General features: G+C 45.6%; 1 protein-coding gene across 3 annotated transcripts in view; it reads right to left on the bottom strand.

Moving 5' to 3' along the window:
- Positions 1-24,564, bottom strand: part of ANO4 (anoctamin 4) — a 267,991-nt gene that overhangs the window by 58,519 nt on the left and 184,908 nt on the right. For all 3 annotated transcript variants that reach the window (XM_088465536.1, XM_088465538.1, XM_088465537.1), the window contains 4 exons: positions 23,743-23,825; positions 18,233-18,373; positions 12,137-12,301; positions 11,681-11,717 (listed from right to left, as the gene is read on the bottom strand). In XM_088465536.1, the coding sequence (XP_088321662.1) occupies positions 11,681-11,717; positions 12,137-12,301; positions 18,233-18,373; positions 23,743-23,825 (426 nt within the window). The remainder of the gene's footprint in view (positions 1-11,680; positions 11,718-12,136; positions 12,302-18,232; positions 18,374-23,742; positions 23,826-24,564) is intronic.

Raw genomic sequence — 24,564 nt, 5'->3', positions numbered from 1 at the left:
GCTCCAGTCTCCACATGCATTTTGATGAAGGAAACTGTACTCACTAATGGGGCCCATAACCCTATGACGGATTGGCGGATCCTGCAATGAGATCAGAAACACCCCATCTGCCAGACGGAAATGCTGACCGTCGGCCATCGAACTTCTGCAATCCATCAGAGGATCGGTGAAATTCTCCATGTTAAATTACACCGATTTGCAAATAATGATCATATTTTGATCATGATTGGCAAATCAGCGAAATCCAACATGTTAAATTTCACCGATCCTGCAACCCGGCATTACAGGGTCACAGGAACGCAGAGATCCATCGGCAGTGTATGGGCCCAGGGACGAATTGGGCAGCTGAGCCGGCTCCATCCTCCCTCCAGAAGGTCTCTATGAAGATAAAGGTAAATAGCCGAGGGGGAGCTGCTGTGTATGCCTGGCCACAGCAGTTCCTCCCATGGGCCATTGCGGAGCCTCCTCATGGCTCTGAGTACAGTTGACAGCGTTGGCCTGTTTTTTGTAAACATGGATTAAATATATCTACGAATTTATCTATCTGAGTCTCGGAGTGCCGCTACTTTGTTCCTGTTATATATATATATATATATATATATTAGGGGTGAGCGGGTTCGGATTTCAGAAATCCGAACCCCCCCCGAGCCCCCCCGATCCGAGTCAGGCTCGACTTTTCCCGCCTGACTCGGATCTGAAATTCGAGGCAAAACTTCATCATCCCGCCTTCCGGGTCTCGCGGGTTTTGGATCCTATATAAGGTACCCGCGTCGGCGCCATTTTCTCACTCAGCTGTGGACAGTGAAGAGGGAGGGTGGGAGTTAGGGCTGGCTGGGCTGTGTAGTGTAGTGTAGTGCAGAGTAGTGATGTGCTGTGCTGCGCTGTGCTGCTGTTGTCCATAGGGGCTGTGTCCACTACTTCAAAGTCCATAGGGGCTGGCTGTGTTGTGCTGTGCTGCTGTTGTCCATAGGGGCTGTGTCCACTACTTCAAAGTTCATAGGGGCTGGCTGGACTGTGTTGTGCAGTCAGTTGTCCATAGGGGCTGTGTCCGCTCCAAAGTCCTGTGCAGTGTCCCAGTCCTAAAGGGGTGCTGTAGTGTTGTCCAGGGGGTGCTCTGTCCGTCAGGGATGCTCCCCCCAAGTGCTAAAAAAATATATATTTTTTCTGTGTTTGTGAATTGTGTGCGCAGTAGCCGCACGTGCATCAACAAACTAGTGCCAAGCGTGTGCCTGTGTCATAAGTAAAGGGCCGGCTGGCTTGACCATTAAAGGGTGCTGTAACCCCCAGAGTACACTCCAAACCAAATAAAAAAATATTTTCTGTGTTTGTGAATTGTGTGCACTGTGGCTGCACGTGCATCAACAAAGGAGCAGCGCCAAGCGTGCGCCTGTGTCCCTTAAGTAAAGAGCCGGCTGGCTCATTTCTTAAAGGGTGGTGTAACCCACAAAGTGCACTACTCTCCAGCAAAAATAAAAAAATATTTTCTGTGTTTGTGTGGGCTTTAGCCGCACGTATATAAGCTCTCATGAGCAGGGACCTCTTCCCTCATGTGCTTCTCTTTACATTTTCTTCTACTCTCTACTCCCCATTAGGGCACCTATCACGGGACCGCCAACTCCCGGCAGCTTATTGTGAGTGCTTTAATCACTATTTCAGCAATGTATATAAGTTGTGTCCTTGTCCTGCACTGTAATGTACTGTAAGTTACTTGTTTCTTGTTCACTTATTAGTTCTATGTACTATGTAAGGCGCTGCGGAACACTTGTGGCGCCATATAAATAAAGGATAATAATAATAATAATATCAATATTACATAAATGGAGGACCAAACTTTCTCCGATAAAAATAAAATAGGGAAAGATCAAGAACCACTTCCTCCTAGTGCTGTTGCTGCTGCTGGGAGTTGTTCATCATCCCAGAGAGGAAGTAGGAACACCACTACTTTTACTAAACAATTGACCCTCCAACAGTCCCTAGTGATGAGGATGAAGTACGACAGCAGTCATCCTGAAGCAAAACGTATAACTGAGGCCTTGACTGCTATGTTGGTGTTAGACGTGCGTCCGGTATCCGACATTAGTGCAGTGGGATTTAGACAATTGATGGAGGTAGTGTGTCCCCGGTTCCAAATCCCGTCTAGATTCCACCTGCATCCTCAAAGCAGCAGCGACAAGCGTGCGTCTGTCTAAGGGTGGTGTAACCCTCAAAGTGCGCTCCACAAACAATAAAAAAATTCTTCTTTTTTTTTCTGTCTTTGTGAATTGTGTGGGCTGTAGCCGCACTTGCATCCTCAAAGCAGCAGCGACAAGCGTGCGTCTGTCTGTTAAAGGGTGGTGTAACCATCAAAGTGCTCCAAAAAATAAAAAACTATTTTTTTTTTGTGTTTGTAACTTGTGTGCGATGTAGCCGCACGTGCATCAACACAGTAGCAGCGCCAAGCGTGCGCCTGTGTCATAAGTCAAGGGCCGGTTTGGACATTTGGTCCGGACTGAAGGACGTGCCAACAATTTCTGACAAGTCTACTGTCATTGCATATGATACTGTCCTCAAAGCAGCAGCGACAAGCGTGTGTCTGTCTGTTAAAGGGTGGTGACACCCTCAAAGTGTGCTCCACAAACAATAAAAATATTCTTCTTTTTTTTTCTGTCTTTGTGAAATGTGTGGGCTGTAGCCGCACCTGCATCCTTAAAGCAGCAGCGACAAGTGTGCGTCTGTCTGTTAAAGGATTACATCGGTGACAGCATCCAAGTAGGCATGTCAGACAGTCCGTACCTGTACTGGCAGGAAAAAGAAGCAATTTGGAGGTCCCTGTACAAACTGGCTCTATTTTACCTGAGTTGCCTCCCCTCCAGTGTGTACTCAGAAAGAGTGTTTAGTGCAGCCGGGAACCTTGTCAGCGAAATGCGTAGGAGGTTGCTTCCACAAAATGTGGAGAAGATGATGTTCATAAAATGAATTATCAACTCTTCCAGGGAGACCAGCCTCCAGAACGTACAGAGGGACCTGTGGTTGTGGATTCCACCGGGGACGAATTAATACTCTGTGAGGATGAGGATGTACACAACACTGAAGAGGGTGAGGAATCGGTGGATGAGGAGGATGAGGAGGACATCTTGCCTCCGTAGAGCCAGTTTGTGCAGGGACCAAACAAACCAATCATTTCAGCCACAGTCGTGTGGCAGACCCTGGCGCTGAAATGTTTGGTTTGTTAAAGTGTGCATGTCCTGTTTATACAACATAAGGGTGGGTGGGAGGGCCCAAGGACAATTCCATCTTGCACCTCTTTTTTTTCTTTGAATTATGTACTGTTTGGTGCCTAGTTTTTCAAACTGCCATCCTGTCTGCCACTGCAGTGTCACTCCAAGATGGACCACGTGTTTGTGCCGCCCACTCGTATCTCTTAGCATAGTCATCCAGCTACCTCGGTGCAACCTTTTGGATATAAAAACACTATTGTGAGGTGTGAGGTGTTCAGAATAGACTGGAAATGAGTGGAAATTAAGGTTATTGAGGTTAATAATAGCATAGGAGCAGAAAAACCAACACATTCTGTGATTTTAGCTGTTTTTATGCTTTTTTTAAAAAAAAATACAGATCCAAAACACAAAACCCAGAACCCAAAACACGGAAGGGTGGTTTTGGCAAAACCAATCCAGATCCAAAACACGAAGAAAGATCCAGATCCAAAACACAAAACACGAATAGTGGCCGGTGCACACCCCTAATATATATATATATTACAGTCAGGTGCATAAATATTAGGACATTGACAGCAGAATTTTCATATTTTGGCCTCTATTCACCACCACAATGGCTTTGAAATGAAACAAACAAGATGTGCTATAACTGCAGACTTTCAGATTTAATTTGAGGGTAATTACATCCAAATCAGGTGAACGGTGTAGGAATTACAATGGTTTCTATACGTGCCTCCCACAGACGCAGAGGGGACGATCTTGGTGAGATGCAGAAGGGGATGAGGCTGGCGAAACGTAGAAGGGGATGAGGCTGGAGAGGTGAAGAGAGTATGAGGCTGGAGAGATGCAGAGAGGATGAGGCTGGAGAGGCGAAGAAGGTATGAGTCTGGAGACTATTCATAACAGGTAGATTTAGAAGGATAAAGCTGAAGACACCTATCCTAAGGAATCCATATTACTGATATAAATGGTATCAAAATGCTAATTGTGTTTATTTTATTGTGAGGGATATTGTGTGTTTTTTTCCTGTGGTTGCAAATGTGTTTATTTTGCTGTGAGGGACAATGGAGCTGATTCAGGGCCGCTTGCAAGTGCTGTGCGCTCGCAAGCATCCGATGTTTGCGCACTGGGTCAATCGTGCGCGTGCGCGATCCCCGCTTAGTGACTGCAGTTCAGTTCCTATGGGGCTCGCAACAAGACGGGGCGGCTGTCGATGGTGATTGACAGCTCTCCCCGTTTTGTGGGCAGGGAGGGGGGGTGGCTGCACAAACGCAGGCGTTCCCTTAGGAACGCCTGGCGTTTGTTGGGCGGTCCAACTGACATCACTATTGATGTCAGTAGTGGACTTCCTGCTCTATTAGGGCAGGAAGTCCACTCGGCCTTGCGGCAGCTAGACCCTACCCAGGGTCTTGTCGCAAGGCCGATGGTCGCGATTATCGTGACGGTCTCTAGCCCGCTCGCACATGCTGTGGGTGGTCACCCACAGCTTTGCGAGCGGCCGGAGACCAAAAAAACCCACGCCCACATTCAGAGCGAGCGGCCGCCAGCAGCGAGCGGCTCTGAATGAGCTCCAATGTGTGTTTGTTTTCCTGTGGTGGCCAATATGTTTTATTTCTTTCTTGTGCAAGTTTTTCATCTGCGCATGCATTTGAGTTGCACCGCATGTGCTTCCCAATGATGTTCATACAGAGTTTCACTAAAGATTAATACGTACAGAATGCACACGTGTATTAGAAATGATTTGGGCATTGCTGGGTGCTTACAGGGGGTTGGCTAATCAGATGCAGATGTAATGCAGTATGGGCTTGTTAACATTAGTGACATGGGCGTGTTGCTGTAAGTGATTGCTTGCAGAGACACTGAATTGCTCACATTGGGCTGATGGTCTGCACCTAGCATAGGGCTGGTGCAAGTTTATATGATGCAGCCAATGGTGGTGTCTAAAGACGCACAAAGCATGGTTGCAGCGCATGTAGACATTGAAAGTGGGCTTCTCAGTCCTTGTACTTTCGGACGCATGGATGTACACCAGAGAAGGGCTTTGTAGCGGCAGACGCAACTGCAGCCAAGGAAGGCCGCAACTACCTCCAACTCAAAATCAGGCCCTGTGTGGAGGGAGTATGCTGCCTCCATTAACAGACCCCAACTCCATTAGGGCTGCTTCCAGACATTTCCCGGGCTGGTTTCCTATCCCAACCTGCCCCTGTATGGGCCCCTTAACACCTTGGCTTTCTTTGCAATTTCTCTAAAGGAAATACCTACACTTTTAAGGGTTATTACAGAAATATACTATTGTCTGCAGTTATTGTCCAAATAATGTTTGAGAGTGTAATAACAGCCTATTCCAACACTGCTTTATACAGATAGATTTGTAATCAACAGAGGTTGGGACACCTGTAGGAATTAAGGTCAGTGCAGATGGGGAAAGACAGTTTGGTGTGGATGAGGAAATAAAGAACTAGCACAGTTAGGAGACCACACAGCGTGGAGTAGCGTGGAACCATACCACCCGGAGAAAGCGAATGTCTTCGCACCCCCCACCTGTACTGAACTGTGCCAGAGGGCTATGGCAAGCCTGTGGGGGAATACTGAAGTGAAGAGAAACACAGCAAACAGTGGCAGTATCACACTGGGCTGGCGGTTCAAATCCTGACAGCGGAAGCCTGGCAGAGCAGAGGTGAAGATCCCGATTGCTAATAAGATAAGTATACTAACCCTATTTTGCCCCCTAACACTCCCTTAGGGGTGCCTAACCCTAACCTCCCCAAGTGCCTAACCCTAACCCCCCTCTAAGTGCCTAAACCTAAACCCCCCCGTCCCTGCAGCCTAAACCTAAGTCTCACGGTGGGTGCCTAACCCTAACCTCCCCCCAGGGGTTCCTAACTCTAACCCCCCCCTTCCCCTAGCCTAAACCTAACCCTCCCTGGGGGGGGGGGTGCCTTGCCCTAAGACCCCCCGGGAGCCCTAAAACCCAACCCTCCCCCCGCGCGGCTGTCCGCGCCCGGCTTACCTTCGTTCGGTATGCCGGGCGTCGGTCTAATGGCAGGCGTCGGGATTTCGACGCCTGTCATTAGTACTTTGCCTGGATTAGACAGTCAGGAAGCCGGCGGTCAGCATTTAGACCGTCGGCTTCCTGACTACATCCCTGCTGGGGCATGGAGGTCCCATTGGGGGAATAGAATGCTTTGGTGATGCGCTATCTGACATTTTGGCGACCAGGTCTGGTTCTGAAAAGCCCGGTGCAGGTTGTGCTTCATATGGGGAACCCCTACTTCATTTGTCACCTGTAATTAGCACGACCGGTACTGGGTCTCCATAGCCCTGGGCTGGTTGTTCTTTTGGGAAGGGGGGGGGCACGCATTTTATTTTTTACACAGGTTTTAAATTTTTTAATCACAGAACTAATCCTGTCCGTGCTTATGTATTTTATTTATACACAGATGCAGGCATCATGGATCTTCCTGATCCAAGCTTGCATCTGTCTGCATATGCCCGTTACTTCCCTTGTACACCCCCCTGCTGGTAGCACCTTGAAGCTTCCTATCTGTATGAAGGCGCAATTGTGAGGTAATAGTTTAAAAGCTGTAACTTTCTCAATTACCTGAACCCCAAAAGCACCTACCCTGGAACAATAGCTACCTAATAAAAAAAACAAGTCTAATTTCATCCTGTGCCCTGGCTTATGTCTTCCCAAAAATCCCCCATAGAGAACAGCACAAAAGTGGTCCTAACTGAGAGTGTGAGAAAAAGCTCACAGTTGGAACTTTAGATTACGGCCAAATCATAATTTTTTTTATTTATTTTTTGCCCTGCAGCACCGAGCGACAATTCTACCTGTCCATACCAAATTTCAGATCGGTAACAACTTTTGAGGTGTAGCCCCTTAAACATCATGCCCTCCCCTCGGGAGTTCTCTATGAGAGAATTCAGCTTTTTTCGATTAAGCCTTAATATAAGGGCACGACTTTGCCCTTATAATATATGACGTATACACGTGTGTGTGTGTGTGTGTGTGTGTGTGTGTGTGTGTGTGTGTGTGTGTGTGTGTGTATATGTATATATATATATATATATATATATATTTACTGCAGCTTGTTGTTGGAGCTATATGCTCTTTGGAGGGCACCAGCGCAAAGAGAAAAACGATTGAAGTGAGTGGCGGGGACTTGGACTCTGTTTGATTTATATTTTTATATATATATATATATATATATATATACATACATACATATATGTATATATATATATATATATATATATAGTGGTAGACAAAATCCCGGCACTCGTCAGAGTGAAAAATATGTATATGCGAAGGTGCCTTCCATGGGCCAAATAGCCCAAAATACAGGTAACAAATGTCGGCACTCCAATCCGACGACTGTTTCGGGCACATGCCCGTCATCAGGGATATAAACCAACAATACAAACTTTACATACATATATACCATAAGTGATTTACCTTAATCAGTCGATTGTCCACAGCCCGTCCAGGACGCTGCAAACCCCCAGGGACATGTGCCCATACTGCGGCGTCACCGCCTCTGGGACGTCACAGAGCAGCGACAATCAGCTGACACACCAAGCGTTGTCAAGGCCCCTATAGGGCCAAAAATCTACTACAAGCGGAATGCCGCTGGATTTTTAAATTGGATACAATGGCCCCTAAAGGGATTAATGAATCCTGGGGGTTACAGTGTTTTCTTTAACGCGTTGCAATTAAATCACCTCTCTCAATTGTTTTGTATTGATTGGCTGCAATTATATGTAATGCTTTATTCAATCGTCACTTTCTTTGTATGTATTATGCACGTTTATATTATTGTCATGTGTTTTTGTATTTGTTTTTTTAGATTGTAATGCGCTGCCTTGACAACGCTTGGTGTGCCAGCTGATTGGCCCGGCCGTTTGTCACGGCTCTGTGATGTCCCGGAGGTGGCGATGCCGCAGTATGGGCGCGTGTCCCTGGGGGATTGCAGCGTCACGTATGCAAAGTTTGTATTGCTGGTTTATATCCCTGATGACAGGCATGTGCCCGAAACAGTCGTCGGATTAAACGTTGTTCATATCTTATCAAGACGTGGAGTGCCGCCATTTGTTACTTGTGTGTGTATATATATATATATATATATATATATATGCACACATACATACATATATATATATATACATACTTACATACATACATATTCATTTGGGACACTTGCATTATACAGATTCTGTGGCTGATTGAAGGCAGGTGAAATGGAGACATTAGCCAGCCACAGAATCTGTGTAATTAATGTGTGTCCCAAATTAAAGGTATTATATATATATATATATATATATATATATATATAAACACAGCACACAGGTAGTCATAGATCAATGACCAGTGAGGTCACCTTGTATCTTGGATTTTTATGACTTAGGGGCCCATTTATCAAGACGTTTTATCATATGCAACAAGTGGTAAAACTTGTTGCGTATGATAAATGGTGCTCAAGCCAATCAGCTCCCAACTGTAATTTTCAAACAGATGACAGTTAGAAGCTGATTGGCTGGAGCACTATTATCATATGCAATGAGTTTTACAACGTGTATGATAAAATGCGTTGATAAATGAGCCCCTTAATCACAGCATTCTCTAACTAGATAGATCATCTTTGTAAAGGAAGAATTTTATTAATAACTGTTCTCCATTTCAAAAGTGAGTGGGATTCAAGAATAATTTAACTGATAAGAATAACTTTGTTGCCATAGCAACAGTAACAACAGGAGCAGTCAGACCAACACTGTAACTAATGTACTGAACTTTACCACAGCCCTTTTATCAAAATGTTCCATACTTCTCTTTCAACAAGCTGCTTTCCACTAATCCATTAAAAACTCCAGAAAATAAACATTTGTTGTTATTGCTATTACAACCAACTTAACCAAGCTACATTTGGTGCATATTATGGAATTGCAACAAACATTTAATAATAAGATTCACTTATTACAAGATGGACATGTTTTCTCCTGTTGCTTTTTCTTTTTGCTGACACATTAATTGTTATTTTTTTGCTATTATTATTATTATTATATTTTACTTTATTCATACGTCAATTCAAAATCGGTATGTAATGCTGCCGGAGTGTATTGATGGCAGACTAAATACCGTCGTGGGAAGCCCGAACCATCAGTATCCCGACTGGGGCTGGTGCCTAACCCTAAGTCCCCCTGGGGGTGCCTAAAAATAAACCTCCCCCCACGCGGCTAAGAGCTAACAGTCCCCGCTTACCTTTGTTTGGGATTTTGGCGTCTGGCTAAAGATATGCGTCGTTATTTAGACGCCATATCTTTGGTACAGAGTCGGGATTCCGGATGCCCGTAATTGAACTGCATCCCGTCAATTCCACTATTAGAAATCTGACCATATTGTCTTATTATTATATTGTTATATAGATTGCCCAGTGTCACCTAAGTATTTGACCCGCTAATAATAATGGACATCACAGAATAGATGCAGAACTACGCTCTTGATAATGTCCCTGACCTGCACAGAAATACTTATTTGCTAGATCTTGGCTGTATTTCTCTGTATATGTTCTTTTCTATATGTAGAAACATTTGCACATTTATTCTATTTGTTGTAGCAACTTAAATTCATCACATCTGGTGGTCTATTTATCAAGCCCATTTTGACATACTGTAAATCAGAGATGGGGACCCTCAGGCCCAGGGGCCGTATAAGGCCCCCGGAATCATTTGGTCTGGCCCTCTGTGCTTTTTTCTGCTAGCCTCATCTGGCTATCAGGGTGCCTAGAATGGCATCCTGCAGCTAGAATCTATGCAGTAGTGCCGCCTGGAGCATCCTTAGAACACTTCAGACAGTCACACCGCTGCCCTTACAGCACTCCAGAGCATCCTGAAGATGCTCCGGGCATTGCTGTAATCACCGGCGATTGTGACCCCACCCCCGTGAGAGAGGGCATGGCCTGCACCGGGCCCTTGAATAATGTTATATATATCAAAATGGCCCTCGGCAGAAAACAGGTTCCCCACCCCTGCTGTAAATCATGCAGAAACTGAAGTTTCTGGCTGCTTTTAAGTATCAGTGTACCCTGTATTGGCACCACCCAAAGAGAGCATTCCATTATGACTTTGCGCGCATATGGTGGGGCCATACATGGAGCGTCCTGTGGTCGCTCCGAGCAGCTGTACAGACTGTTGGGTAACCTGTCTGGGGCAATACTGGCTGCAGTGTACCGTTCCTTGCTAGCTACAATAGAAGCAAGAACCGTAAGGCAGTGACGCTGCCGTCCCCAAAGTCTTGCACTCTGTGCCTGATTCAGACCCGCTCGCGAGCGCTGAACGCTCGCAAGCGGATCAATGGTGGCCCAGTGTGCACTCCGGGTCTCGTACCAAAGGGGGCGTGCTGTCGATGTTGAGTGACGGCACGCACCCTTTGGTGTGCGTGCCGGGGGCGTGCCTGCCCAGACGGTGGCGTTCCCATGGGAACGCCTACCGTCTGGGGCCGGCCCCACTGACATCACAAGTGATGTCAGTGGGAGTGCATTCGGTTCTGTTTGAGCCAAAAGCACTCCAGGGCTTGCGGCAACGAGACCCTACCGCAAGGGTCTCGTCGCAAGCCCGATGGTCGTGATGGTCTTGACCATCGCGACCATCTTCCTGGCCACTCGCTATAGCTGTGGGTGGTCACCCACAGCTATACGAGCGGCCAGGAGGCCGCTCTAAAAATCAAGTAGGACAGCCCTGATTCAGAGCGAGCGCTCTGTCAGAGCGTCCGGCTCTGAATCAGGCCCTCTGTACAATGGCACAGCTTGCACACCCCTAGTTACAACCCTGATAACAACAGCCTAGCACAGGAGATATCCAAAAAGACCAATAAGCGCTGCAGACCACAGTTCCTATTGTCCTCAATTTGGACTACCCACTGGCCCCTATTTACCAAGCTTTTCATAGCTTCAGACAGTGTCAGCTGCTTTGTACCCAAGGAGGCATTCTTGCAGGGAAAGGATCCACTGTTCTCCTCCATGGGTTTTTGCTAAATGACACTGCAACATATGTGCAATGTCTTAAAAGGCAGTAAAGTCATCATCTATACTGCTCATCCTCATAGCATGCACTTGAGGGAGGTAGCTGAAATCCCGGCTTTCGGGATGCAAGCTCTCACAATGCCGGTGCCGGAATCCGGACATCAGTCAGGCCCCCGGCACCAGCATCCCACCTACCGGTATCCCGACAATAAGTAGTGGGGTTAGGGGTTAGGCACTGGGGGGAGGGTTAGGTTTAGGCACTAGGGGGGGTTTAGGCGAGGAGGGAGTATTAGGGTTGGGGGTACGGTTAGTGGTAGGGTTTGGAATCTTACCAACAGGTGTCGGTACCCTAACCCTGTCGGGACGCCAGCAACAGGATTCTGAATGCCGACATCCCGTACCCAACCCGCACAAAAAAAAATGTCAATTAAATAGCAAAAACTGCAAAACTCTTATAATTCTTACCGAGGTTAGTGAGAAGAATAGCAACTTTTTCATAGAGCTGCAAAACAGGGAAAAAAACACTTATCTGTAAATTGCAATTTTGCTTAATTTATCACAACCACATACAAAGAGCATTCATGTTTAAAAGTTTATGTATCAAGCAATGAAAAGCGTGAAGTGGACCAGTGGAGAAGTTGCCCATAGCAACCAATTAGCTTTGAAGTAGCATATATCAAATACAGGCTATAAAATGATAGGTACAGTAGGAGCTGATTGGTTGCTATCGGCAACTTCTCCACTGGTCCACTTTGCCACGCTTTTCACTGCTTGATACATAAACCTCTTAAATCGGTAAGTATAAGGTTTGACTATTGACAAGATGACACTTTAGGATTATTCTAATTATCTATGTGACATCACTTCTGGGCCAATGATCTGTAATTTCAATCCACAGTACAAAGAACCGATTGCACTTACCACATTCAGAAGCATTATGATGCAAAAGTTGATGCACACCGCAGTCCCTGTGGTAGCAACCTGAGAATTATTCCTGATTAAGGCCCATTTAAAGGCAGCAAATGTACTGACAGTCACAACACGATATATAACAATGCCGAAAACAGCAGCAATTACCACACAGATCTGAGGGGGAAAAAAAAGACAGTTACCAGAACTGAAATCATACTGCACTTACAGGTAAGACTATGAAGATGGAGTCTCATTAGTATGCAAGGATGGAAGCACTGCTTTCTAAGTACAAAAGTCCTGTTGTTTTATAATGTTTGTCCTCCATATCCTAGTGTCACACATGCTTCACATAACATTGCACTTGACCACCCACAACAGTTGCCATAGTTACAAAAAGTTACAATTATACAGCCAAAAAATGGAGGCACTCTGAAGCTCCCATTGTGACACAAAGCAGTAAGGAGAAAAGTGCTAACTTCTACAATGTCAGTATTTCCAGGTGTGACTATAATGAGAGAACTAGAGGCAAACAGTCTCAAGTTAAAATCAAAGTGATTTATAAAAGGATTATCAGAGAAACCGCGCTCGCTGGCACGCCCTTAACACTGACATAGCACGCCCACGAAATGGCCTTTTTTTGCTTTCACTTCGAACTGCCTCCGAGTCACTTCCCAGGAAGGCCCGTGGTTGGCCGTCACCAGCTCTATTACAAGTGACTCCATTTGCACCAGCGGTCTCTGGGCCTGATTCAGACTGGCTCGCGAGCGCACACTGCTCGCAAGCGGGTCGATGGTCCCCCACTGCGCAAGCGCACGCCAGAGCCGGCTCCAGCGTGCGCATGCGCGAGACCCGGCCAGCGACAGGCGCTCCATCGCTACGGGTCTCGCACCAAAGCGGGACAGCTGTCGATTGTGATTGACAGCTTGCCCCGTTTTGGAGGCGGGCAGGGAGGGTGGCTGGCCAAACGGAGGCGTTCCCGAAGGAACGCCTGCCGTTTGGGGGCGGCTCCACTGACATCACAAGTAATGTCACTGGTGATCTTCCGGCTCTATTAGAGCCGAAAGCTAACTGGGGCTTGCGGGAACGAGACCCTACCACAAGGGTCTCGTCGCAAGTCACGATGGCCGCGATGGTCGTGACCATCGCGACCATCACCTGGCCGCTCGCTAAAGCTGTTGGTGGTCACCCACAGCTTAGCGAGCGGCCAGGAGGCCATCTTAAAAAAAAAAACAGGGACGCACTGATTCAGAGCGAGCATTCTCAAAGAGCGTCCAGCTCTGAATCAGGCCCTCTGTGCACACTCAGTGGTACACATGCACAGTGGGGGGTTTTCGGACTTTTAGCTCATGCGCAGTTGCAAATAATCGCTCAACTGTGCAAACATCAATACTGTGTCCACCAGGGCCATAGCTAGGGTAGTGCGGCCGGTGCCATCGCACAGTTCACCACAGGTCAGGGGGCGCTGTTTGGGCCTGTCAAATTTCTGTTTATTATCATTCTCACTGGTAGCTTACTCTTATTTCATCCCCAGCATCTCCTGGCCTCCCCTATCTCTTCCCTGGCCCTTCCCCATGAGGCTATTCCCCTTTTTTGGGTGCATTATGTCCCTTTGAAAAATGAGGAGGGCGCCAATGCTCTTTCTGGCACAGGGCACCAAAAAGTCTAGCTAACGGCTCTGGTGTCCACCTCTGAATCAGGCCATCAATTACCTGCAAAGAAAATATAACTAGTACAATGCCTCAGAATACATTTCTACCTCAAGCACAACACTAGAGGTGAAACAGAAGAGCTCAGTGTCATTGCAACTTAGTGGGAAGGAGAAAGGCCCCAGAGGTTGTTGCCCCTTGAACATTATGTGAATAACCCTCCCACAGGTGGGATGAGATGTGGAATCTGAGCTGTCTTAAAACTTCCCAAAACTAAGAGACGCCCAAAGAACATTACTTATTTATGTGATACATGAGCAGCTAATGCAGTGCAGTGGTATAGCAATTTGTCAAAGATTGTAGTGCAATTGTCTGGCTTTGATCAATCACAAATCTGTATCTGTATATCTTACTATACTACAGATGACTTCAGCTACTGAATATTTTCTTCAGTAAAGTTTTTAATGATGATGAACTTAGTGACAATAGATGTGGGCTAGTAGTGATACACATGTACTAATACTGAGTAAGCACTAACACAGACAACCCTACTAAATTATAAATAACACATGGTGTTGATGTCACTATACAGTATGAGGTAAATTTACTAAAGTGAGAGTTTTTAGAAGTGAGTTTTAGAAGAGATGTTGTCCACAGCAAGCAACCAAGCAGATTCTAGCTATTATCTTCTAGAAGGTGCTAGTTAAATGTTAAGTAGAATCTGATTGGTTGCTATTGGCAATAGTTCTTCTAAAACTCACTTCTAAAAACTCTCACTTTAGTCAATTTACCCCTAAGGGGTCTATTTACTAAGCAGTGTTAGGAGACAGAGTGAAAAGTGATAAGGTGCCAGCCAATCAGCCCCCAACTGTAATTTTTCAAACACAGACTGTGAGATGACAGTTGGGAGCTGATTGGCTGGCACCTTATAACTTTCTTATCACTTTTCACTCTGTCTCCTAACACTGCTTAGTAAATAGACCCCTAAGTATCTTAGACTTTGACCTCCTTATATGTAAGGTCCGTTATCATTGGTTTTGGCGAGACCCTGTGGTGTCTCATTAGGATTGAAGTTAAGCAATAACACCAAGAAACTATAGAGTTTCATAATTATAAGGATAACTCTAAATGGTGAATGAGCTTTCAGACAATGAAAGTAATTTGTAACAATAAAGGTCACTGTAATGTAATGTGTGATGTGAAGCACATATATTTGCACAAAAGCAGTTGTTTTTCATGGAGATCCAGGGATTTACTAGCCAGTTTGGCATTTTGGGGTGTATGTAAAGTTTGCACCTCCTGTTGGGATGAGCTGGATAGATCAGGGAGTATTGCATGCGGATAAAAAGACAGGCGCAGGAATAAATGCATGTATGCACCCACATGTATTCCAATAAGTTTTTATTTAGCTAGACACATTTTTTTTAATGAGAGCCAAGAGCATTTAGGGAGCAAACAGCATTTTCATCCTCACTGGTCCTCAGCAGGCTTGGAAATGAGGAGTTCTCCTATACTGTCAATTGAATGACTTCTGCATCTTCCAATTTCACTATAGAAATTCATATTTGCAAATGCACTTCCACCAAACCCATTATAAAAAACATTAGAATACACAAAAATGTGTAATTAAGACAGTCCGAAAGTCCCATCACTCCCATGTTTAATGTAATATACAATTGAGGGTAAACTTAATATAATTGTAGAGAAACCCAGAAAACTATAAGTTAATAAAAGGGTAGTGTTACGATCTCCAGTGACCACTCCTAGTAAGCCATCTAGAACTCATGCTACGAGGTCTTCCACCACTAACAATCGCCTGTTGTTCCCTTAGAGATGAATAGCTCACTGGTACTTAGGTGGCCACCTGGACTTACTGCTCGGAGTAGTAGCAGTTTACAGGAGTTTCGACTGGAATCCAGAGATGAAAGGAGATGGTCTTGTACAGGAAGAGCAGATGATTCTGTTGGAGGGATGCGGCTTGGGAGCCAATGGTGCAGCAAATGTTCCAATGGTGCGGCTTGTGTGCCGATGGTGCAGCGATAGCCGATGGTAGACAGTCAATAGTAAAGCTGTGGCTTTGGGAGCTGATGGTGCGGCAAACGTGCCGATAAGGCAGCAAATGTGCCGATGGTACGGCAATAGCTGTTGGTAGACAGTTAATGTTAATGCTGTGGCTTTTGGAGCTGATGGTGCAGCAAACAAGCCGAAAATGCAGCAAATGTGCCGATAGTGTGGCAATAGCCGTTGGTAGACAGTCAGTGGTAATGCTGTGGCTTTTGGGAGCCGATGGTGCGGCAAATGTGCCGATGGTGCGGCTTGTGTGCCGATGGTGCGGCAATAGCCAGCGGTAGACAGTTAACAGTTAATGCTGCTGCTTGGAGAGCCGATGGAAGCACGGTGGTGTAGATGCGGCTTGAAAGCCGTAGAAGAAGCTGGAGAGCCGGGGACAGCACGGAAGCTATTGGTGCGGCAAATGTGCCAAAGGTGCGGCAAGAGCCGATGGTAGAGGAGTAGGTAGTCGGTGCTGCGGTTTGGACAGCCAATGGCAGCACGGTAGAATAGGTGTGGTTAAGATTCCATAGGGAACCTGGAGACCCGGAGATAGCACGGAAGTCACTTCGGGAAGGCCAAAATCTGCACCACAAGGAAGGATAGAACACTGACCATGCAGCCAACCCGATGGAACTTACAGATACGCTATAGTCGGTGAGGCGGCAAAAGTCCTGTGTGTACAAATAAGAGAAACCACCAATCAAGCTGCAATGTGGATGACACGTCACTTCCTGAGGCGTGCCGATCGCCTAGTAACAAGAGAAACTGGAGTAACCCCGTCCTGGCTGGGTAAACTGCTCAAAGGAGACAAGTCGTGACCGCGACTTGTAACAGGTAGCCATTAAGTTGGAGTAAGGTGGACTTTAAAATGATGGTATTTTAGCATGTGCTGCTTTTGCATTCAGGCCAGACTATAGTTCTTCTGACTACTGGGAAGGGGCTTACATATAAAAAGGCACTAGGCAAACAGGCATATTTGCATAATAAAAATGTCAAAGGGATCTATTTAGTTTGTATCTATATTTCATCTGATAAATAAGGAGTGAAACTGCATTGTTAGATCTCATTTACCAGAGATATTTATCAAACTTTGGACCTCATTCAGAGCCGCTCGCTATTTGCGGTCGTTCGTTCAAAAAAAAGGGGTGGCTATTCAAATGAACCGTTCGCTCTTTGCGGTCTGTTCACGCCTCCAAGTCTGAACGAGCAAACAAAACTTGCAGTCGAATTTTTGAAAAATACGCCCCCTTGCCGCTCGCATCCTACGTCATGTCCGCTATTTATTAGATTAATCGAGTACATCGATCAGCGTATGAACTGCTCGCTATTCTTGTGGTTGTTTTTTCCTACCACTATATTGCGAGCAGTTCTGACTATAAAACAACCAGGTAACGTGGTCAATGACGCTGCTGTTTAAATTATGCACACCCATAAAACGCCCATTTTGACCTTTAAGCACGCCTGCGTTCTTAATTCCACTCCCCGTTTTCAAGCTCCTTCCCCTGTGACCACCCACATAAGCCTCCTCCTGTCACTCAAAGTAGCAGGCATTCGCTATATAGCGAACAAACGATTTTCGGCCGCACTGACTGGTTTGCGCATGCGTATTACAATCCGTACGCATGCGCAGATGAGCGAACATCGGTCAGAACGAACGAGCGGCCGCTTACGAGCGGCTCTGAATCAGGCCCTTTGTTAGGACAGCATATCCAGAGAGAGACTGACCGACAAAGCACTTTTCCCCATTGTGAAGCCTTCTGCCACTAGTTTAATGCAACTAGATGAACACAGATACTCAGCTTTTGGAAAATAGCAGATAAACTAAAATCATGGCAAAACGGATATTTTAGCCTGAGTCTCCAGGGTAAAGGCAAAGGCAACTATTACACATTCACAATTTTGTTTGTGCTGTACCTTCACTTTCAATTGTTTTCTGACACCCAGAACATAGCATAAATCATAACTATACAAGTAGTATAATAAATCCCATCTTAATCAATTTAATCTTACATAATGTATCAATTATATTGGAAAGCCAATCAGAATTTGCCAAAAGTGTCAATAGTGTCCATGAATTTTGTATAGAAACATCATATTTATTTCGCCATGAGGCTCAAACAGAAATAAAGACATGAAACAAATCACAAAGATTACACATTTGGGATGATGGAAGCTGTTGTCGAGTAATCTAGGCTATAGTGTAAATATCTACTTTCAATTTTGAAGCAGTTAATGTTCAGTATATATCTATGGGTTCAAGGTTTCACATGGGAAATACCATGAATTCCCGATGTGAAACGTAGGATAGACCGGCGTATATTCAAAAGCTTGTGCAGTTATTATAGAGCATAAAACAAAAATGCATTATAAAATGGACAGTTCTTCAGTAATAACAAAAATTACAAACCATAAAAAATATTCCCGAAGCAGATACTACAAGTCTGCTGCATTTATCTGCAAACGCTTGGTAAGGCTCCGGCTTTCCTGATATTGGGTTTAGCCGTTCTTTTTTTGAGTATTTGGCTTCAAATTGTGGACGGATTTCTTCCTGAATTTAAAGAAAAAAAAAAATTTTTTTTTTTTTCATATAGTGTCAAATCTACAGTATTTCTTTAAATTTCAGAAAAAAGATAAAAACATAACAGTAAAAAGCTTGGACTGTGAGATAACAGAGATAGAAATAAATAATTATTTACAAGTAGAAATATTTTAAAATGCATGTAAATTCTTACTTTTTATATTTTTTATTTTGCTAAAGGAGCATACACACTAGACAATATGCTCCCTGAGCGATATTGTGTAGTGTGTCCATTGCAGGGTGTGCTCAATGTCGTTCATGACATTGAGCACACCCGCTGAACGATATAATTAACGATATCGTTCAGCGCCGGGCACTCTCTTCCATTCCCCAACATGCAACAACCTGACAATATCGTCAGGTTGGCCTGCATGTTTGCCCGATGAACGATAAAGACGAACGACCTAAGGGAACGCGCATCGTTCGTCATTCATCGTTATCGTTCATCATTTAGGTAAAAAAATGGATGATAAAGTGAACGACTGAACGATAACCATATCGTTATTGTTCAGTCGTCCACTTTAATCGCCCAGTGCGTATGCACCTTAAAGGGCAAATCATTAAATTTTTATTTTGCTGAAGAACAATGTCACATCAGCAGAGATAGTTATCGATGCTGCCACCAAAGTAGGAAGCTGGGAGCGCCAGGCTCTGCAAAACAGCAACGTGCAGACAGGACAAGCAGCATGGAAAGTATATACCAAAAAATACACTCTACATTGTATAGCCATAGATACAAATGCATTGGCTTTGCAGTATGCATTTAATGTAAGATTTCTATTCTGCTTAAACTGACTATAGTTTGCTGGGTTGGAGATTCTATTTTTCACGTGTCATCTCTTTGCCATTGGGTCGGTTTACTAAAGAAAGTTCTCTAATAAGGCACCCAGTTCATTCCCAATAATAACCCTTGCTGGGTCTCTTTGGTGAGGTCAGTACCATAGCAGAGCGCATAGGTGCCCTGGGCCAGCACCTCCTTGCCCACGGAGCACATATTGTCATGGCATCACAAAACAAGTGCCTGAAGTAGGAATATTGGTATTGGACGTCTTTCCATGTAGGCGATTGCCTCTCTAGGCACCCCGCTACATAAGACTCTGAGTGAAGACTTCCCCATGAGGAAACCTATTTAAGGACTGCAGCCACTTGCTTATCTGTAATGGGTGCAGGAAGTGCGGTGCACATGGGTCCGGGGGCAGGGACGGTTCTAGGGGAGGGCTAACAGGGCTGTCGCTCGGAGCGCCGGCCCCTAGAGGGTGCTGATGAGCCTCCCTGTCATTTTCAGGTTTTTTCCTTTTCATTAAAAATTCTGGCTGCCGGGCAGTTGCTGCTACTAGCTGCCTGATTTGTATAGCAGCAGTAACAGCATACTAGGAGCCTCGGAGGCTGAGACTGAGGTGTTGGTAAGGGGGGGGGGGGGGGAGTGTGGTGCTGGGGTGTTGGTAAGGGGGGGAGGAGTGTGCTGCTGGGGTGTTAGTAAGGTGGGAGAGTGTGCTGCTGGGGTGTTAGTAAGGGCGGGGAGGAGTGTGGTGCTAGGGTGTTGGTAAGGGGGGGAGGAGTGTGGTGCTGGGGTGTTGGTAAGAGGGGGAGGAGTGTGGTGCTGGGGTGTTGGTAAGGGGGGTGGGTGTGTGGTGCTGGGGTGTTGGTAAGGGGGGGAGGAGTGTGGTGCTGGGGTGTTGGTAAGGGGGGGAGGAGTGTGGTGCTGGGGTTTGGTAAGGGGGGGTGTGCTGGTGGTACTGGGGTGTTGGTAAGGGGGGAGTGTGCTGCTGGGGTGTTAGTAAGGTGGGGAGTGTGGTGCTGGGGTGTATGTAAGGGGGTGTGGGTGTGTGGTGCTGGGGTGTTGGTAATGGGGGTGGAGTGTGGTGCTGGGGTTTGGTTAGGGGGGGTATGCTGGTGGTACTGGGGTGTTGGTAAGGGGGGAGTGTGCTGCTGGGGTGTTAGTAAGGGAAGGGTGTGTGTGCTGCTGGGGTGTTGGTAAGAGTGGGGGGATGCTGCTGGGTTGTGGTAAGGGGGGGAGTGTGCTGCTGGTGCTGTGGTGTTGGTAAAGGGGGGATTGTGCTGTTGGGGTGTTGGTAAGGGAGTGGAGTGTAATGGGGTGTTGGTAAAGCGGGCAGTGAGTAACTGCTGCTGGTGTAAGGGTAGGGGGTGTTGCTGCTGGTGTAAGGGGGGTGTAACTGCAGTGCTGGTATTAGGGTGTTGGTCAAGGGGGAGCAAGCAAGTAATGGAGGCAGGCTTAGCAACATCCCTATACACCAGTAGCACCTTACACCTCCATAAGTGCTGGGCACACCTCAAAATGTGATGAATTGGGGTGTGTTCCAACATGCCCCTTTTCCGGAAGCTGTAATAAAAAAAATGTTTGGGCGTGGCGCAAATGGAAACTTTCGCCCTGAGCTCCACGATGTCTAGAACTGGCCCTGTCCGGGGGGCCCACACCGCACACCCTGCATATATTTCTTCCATGCATTGGCGGCAGTAGCAGCAGCACTGCACAAATCACAGAGAAAATGGCGCGGCGGGCATTTTCCCAGCATTATGCGCATGCGCAGTAGGAAATTTGACCGTAAGATGGCTGATGCGCTATTTACCCGGAGACCTGCGTATGCACAGTAGACTCTGGTGCTCAGAGTCTACTGCACTGCTGGCTAGAGAGGAGGGGGCCCCAGACAGAGAATGCACATGGGCCCCCTCCTCTCTTAATACGCCCCTGATTGCAGTAGAACATGTACCATCAAAACCTTTCAGTGGAGTCACTAGGTGAGAGGGGTGACACCAAAATGCTCCTCAGAGACCAGGAGCCGGGCACTACACTATGACATTATTGGGCAGCACCCGGCTCCCGGCCACTGAGGAAAAGCCGGCAGTGCAGGGAGAGTCTTTGGTGGCAGCCCAGCATCTCCGGGAGTGCTGGGCACTCCCCCAGAATGATGGGAGTGATACAAGGTCACTGCCCCTTGCCAGCAAGGCCATGCCCCCTTTTTGGGCGCACACAGGGGGTCTGTTGGTCGCACTGGATGTCACCGACTCCAGTAACGCCAATGCAATCCACTTATCACCATCATCATTTCAGGATGGCAACAGCAGAGGATCCTTAATTGTGAAAAAAAACGGTGTATTCCAGTTTGAAATATATTAACATAATTAGTTTTTTCTTTTCAATTTTTTTTTATAGCAGGTATTTTTTATTGGTTTTTCAGAAAATACCGGCAAAGCTAAACAAAGAATACGAGAAAAACACAAAACAAGTGGTATAAAACTACATAAGCAATGCCATTACAATAACAGGTAATGCAGAACACATGCAACCACAGTCATAAAAGAGAGCACAGGTTAATAATAAAACTGAGATAGCATAAATCATTACATATACAAGCTCTGACTATTAATGGTAATAGTCTTCGAATGCCCAACAGAATGGAAAAAGATTAACATAAAACAGTAGAAATATCAATACGTCACCTCGCTAGATGCCATCCCATAAACAAGTAAAGCCTCATCCCTCCAGGGCCATCTTAACATACGGGCACACTGGGCGGCTGCCCAGGGCTCCACAATATTAGGGGCCTTCGAGCAGTGTGGGCTGGGTCGAAGGGCCTCTATCCCCCTGGCTGGTGCCTCCGGAGCTTCTTGGGAGGCACTCCCAGCCTAAAGCCAGACAGTGAATGGCTGTCAGCATGTTGATTGATGGATAGCTGGAGCTATTCACCAATCAGAGTGCAGCATTATCCACCTGCCTCCCAGTCTGCAGCCAGAGAGTAAATGGCTGTCAGCATGATGATTGGTGGATGGTTGCAGATATCCACCAATCAGAGTGCAGAGTTCTCTACCTGCCTCCCAGCCTGCAACCAGACAGTAAATGGCTGTCAGCATGCAAATTGGTGGATGGCTGGAGCTATCCACCGAGTGCAACATCCTCTACCTGCCATCCAGCCTGCAGCCACAGTGAATGGCTGTCAGCATTATGATTGGTGGACGGCTGGACCTATCCACCAATCAGAGTACTGACCGCCATTCACTGTATGGAAGCATGTGGAGAGATGGTGCGGCACCACAGGAGGAGTTATGATCTTAAAAAAAAATTATTTACGTGAATGGATGGATAGGGGCACCAGTGCATTGCTTTGTCCAGGGCCTACAATGCTGTTAAGGTGGCCATGCATCCCTCCCATCAATACCAAATTTGGAAGTTTTCCAAGAACCCCATATACGTTCATACTTGTGTGGGCAATTATATTCAGTGTGAGTGAACCTCATGCCCCACCACTTTATTCATTAAGGGACATCACTCAGCAAATGTGGTACCAACCAGGTGCAGGCGATACAAACTTTAGCCAAAGCCAGGGCATGAAGTGTATATATTGTTTTGCTACACAACTAATCCCTTCTCAGAGTCCCAGGCCAAAGATACACAGTTTTGCCCAGTCACAGAATGGATGTACAGCAGAGCATTCCCAGAAGATGTGCCAAAAGGAGCAATGTGGGTTAGAACACTTAGGACATCTATCAGATGCCCCAGTCCCAAATTTACTCATAGTCAAGAGTAAGGTAGACCCTATGTAATAGAAAATTGAATCTGCTGGAATCGTACTGCAGAAGTGACAGACAGGCAGCAACCAATCATTACAGTCCACTCCTCATTCTCCAATGGGCCAAGATCCACCTCCCACTTTAGCATCTCGAGTGCAGTATTTGTAACTTCAGTGAGTAAATAGGAATAAACCCTGGAAAATGACCTCTTGTCACTAGAAGTCTGCAACAGGGTCTTCATAGGTTTAGGAGCAAACTGAGGTGGCTGAAAGAGAAACTGAATGGAAATGGCATGGCAGAGCTGCAGGTACCAGAAAAACTATATAATTTGGGACCCCAAACTCATCCTTAATGTTGTCAAAGGATTTCACAAACCCATCTCTATACAATTGCCTGGGAGAAACCGCCCCCCACCCAGACCAGAGAGAACCACTTTCCAACAGGCCAATTCTGCAAGGGTAATCGAAATTCCATAAGAGCAATTCTGGGTACAAACCCTCACCTCCAACCAAGACCTGTATCCATTTTTCAAAGTGAAACTGGATGCCTAAATCCAGGCTTCAAGTACTAACTATGAAAGCAATAAGAGACTCAGCTGTTCTGAGGATATTTTATTGGTAAATAGCGGCAATAGAAAATCAGCCCTGTTGTCACTTTTTAGGAACTTAACTCATACTAGTTTCCCTGCTTTACATATTTTGATCTCACATTTTTAATGCTGATTTGTGTGTAAGTTACAGGACATGTCTGTCTATATATGAAAAATAATCTGATTTATACATTTTATAATTTTTCTGATGGGTTATTTTTACCTCCTCTTCTTCCCAGTCTATTAAATCCCAATCATAGGCAATCACAGCTCGTCTTCTTTTCCAAAACTCCAGAAACACGGTAGCTAAAAAGTCAAAACATAAACTAGTAATATAGCATGATATAATTATATTAGACTTTCATTTCTATATCATCCACATTCTCAGCTATAATAACCAAGTGGGAATCATATAAAAATGGCCATAGAATGATTAGATACATTAAAATGTTAAGAATAAAATTACTGTATTTACTGAATAAACTGAACTCGATGCAATAACTATTAAAAACTGTGACAAAAACTGTATGTGAACAGGAAAAGAATAGGCTATGATTACCTAGTAGACAGTAGAACAGTTATAAAAATGTAATATAATATACCCTAGATTAGAAGGTGGTGAGTATGTGAGGCTGTATATTGTGACAAGCCTTTTGCATAGTCTCTTGTTCAGGTTTGACAAAACAGCACAAACAGCGAAATGCACATCACACAGCCGCATATCAATGACTGATCAAGTAACAGTTGCTGACTTGCAGAAGCGTCACTGGTAATGACCCCACACTTCCATCCACCAGTAAAAGCATTTCTTTTACCCAGCAAACTGAAAGCAAATCCCACATAAGGAGGGGGTGATTCGATAAGGTACGGTAATTAGTGAGCAGCCAATGTTGCAATTCAATTGATTTTGGGCACTCTTTAATTATTGCACTTGTCACTTACACTGGGTTTAGCCACGCAAAATGGCTAAGCCTGTCTAAAGTCCTGGTTAGGGCATCTGAACTGCTGTTTGGTGCCCAAAACCAGGACTTATCACACATTTCTG

The sequence above is a fragment of the Taudactylus pleione genome, unplaced genomic scaffold (assembly GCF_031769625.1).
Source record: "Taudactylus pleione unplaced genomic scaffold, aTauple2 ptg001990l, whole genome shotgun sequence".
Classification (NCBI taxonomy): Eukaryota; Metazoa; Chordata; class Amphibia; order Anura; family Myobatrachidae; genus Taudactylus; species Taudactylus pleione.
Note: the sequence above shows the minus strand (reverse complement) of the source record. Positions and strands in the feature narration are given on the sequence as shown.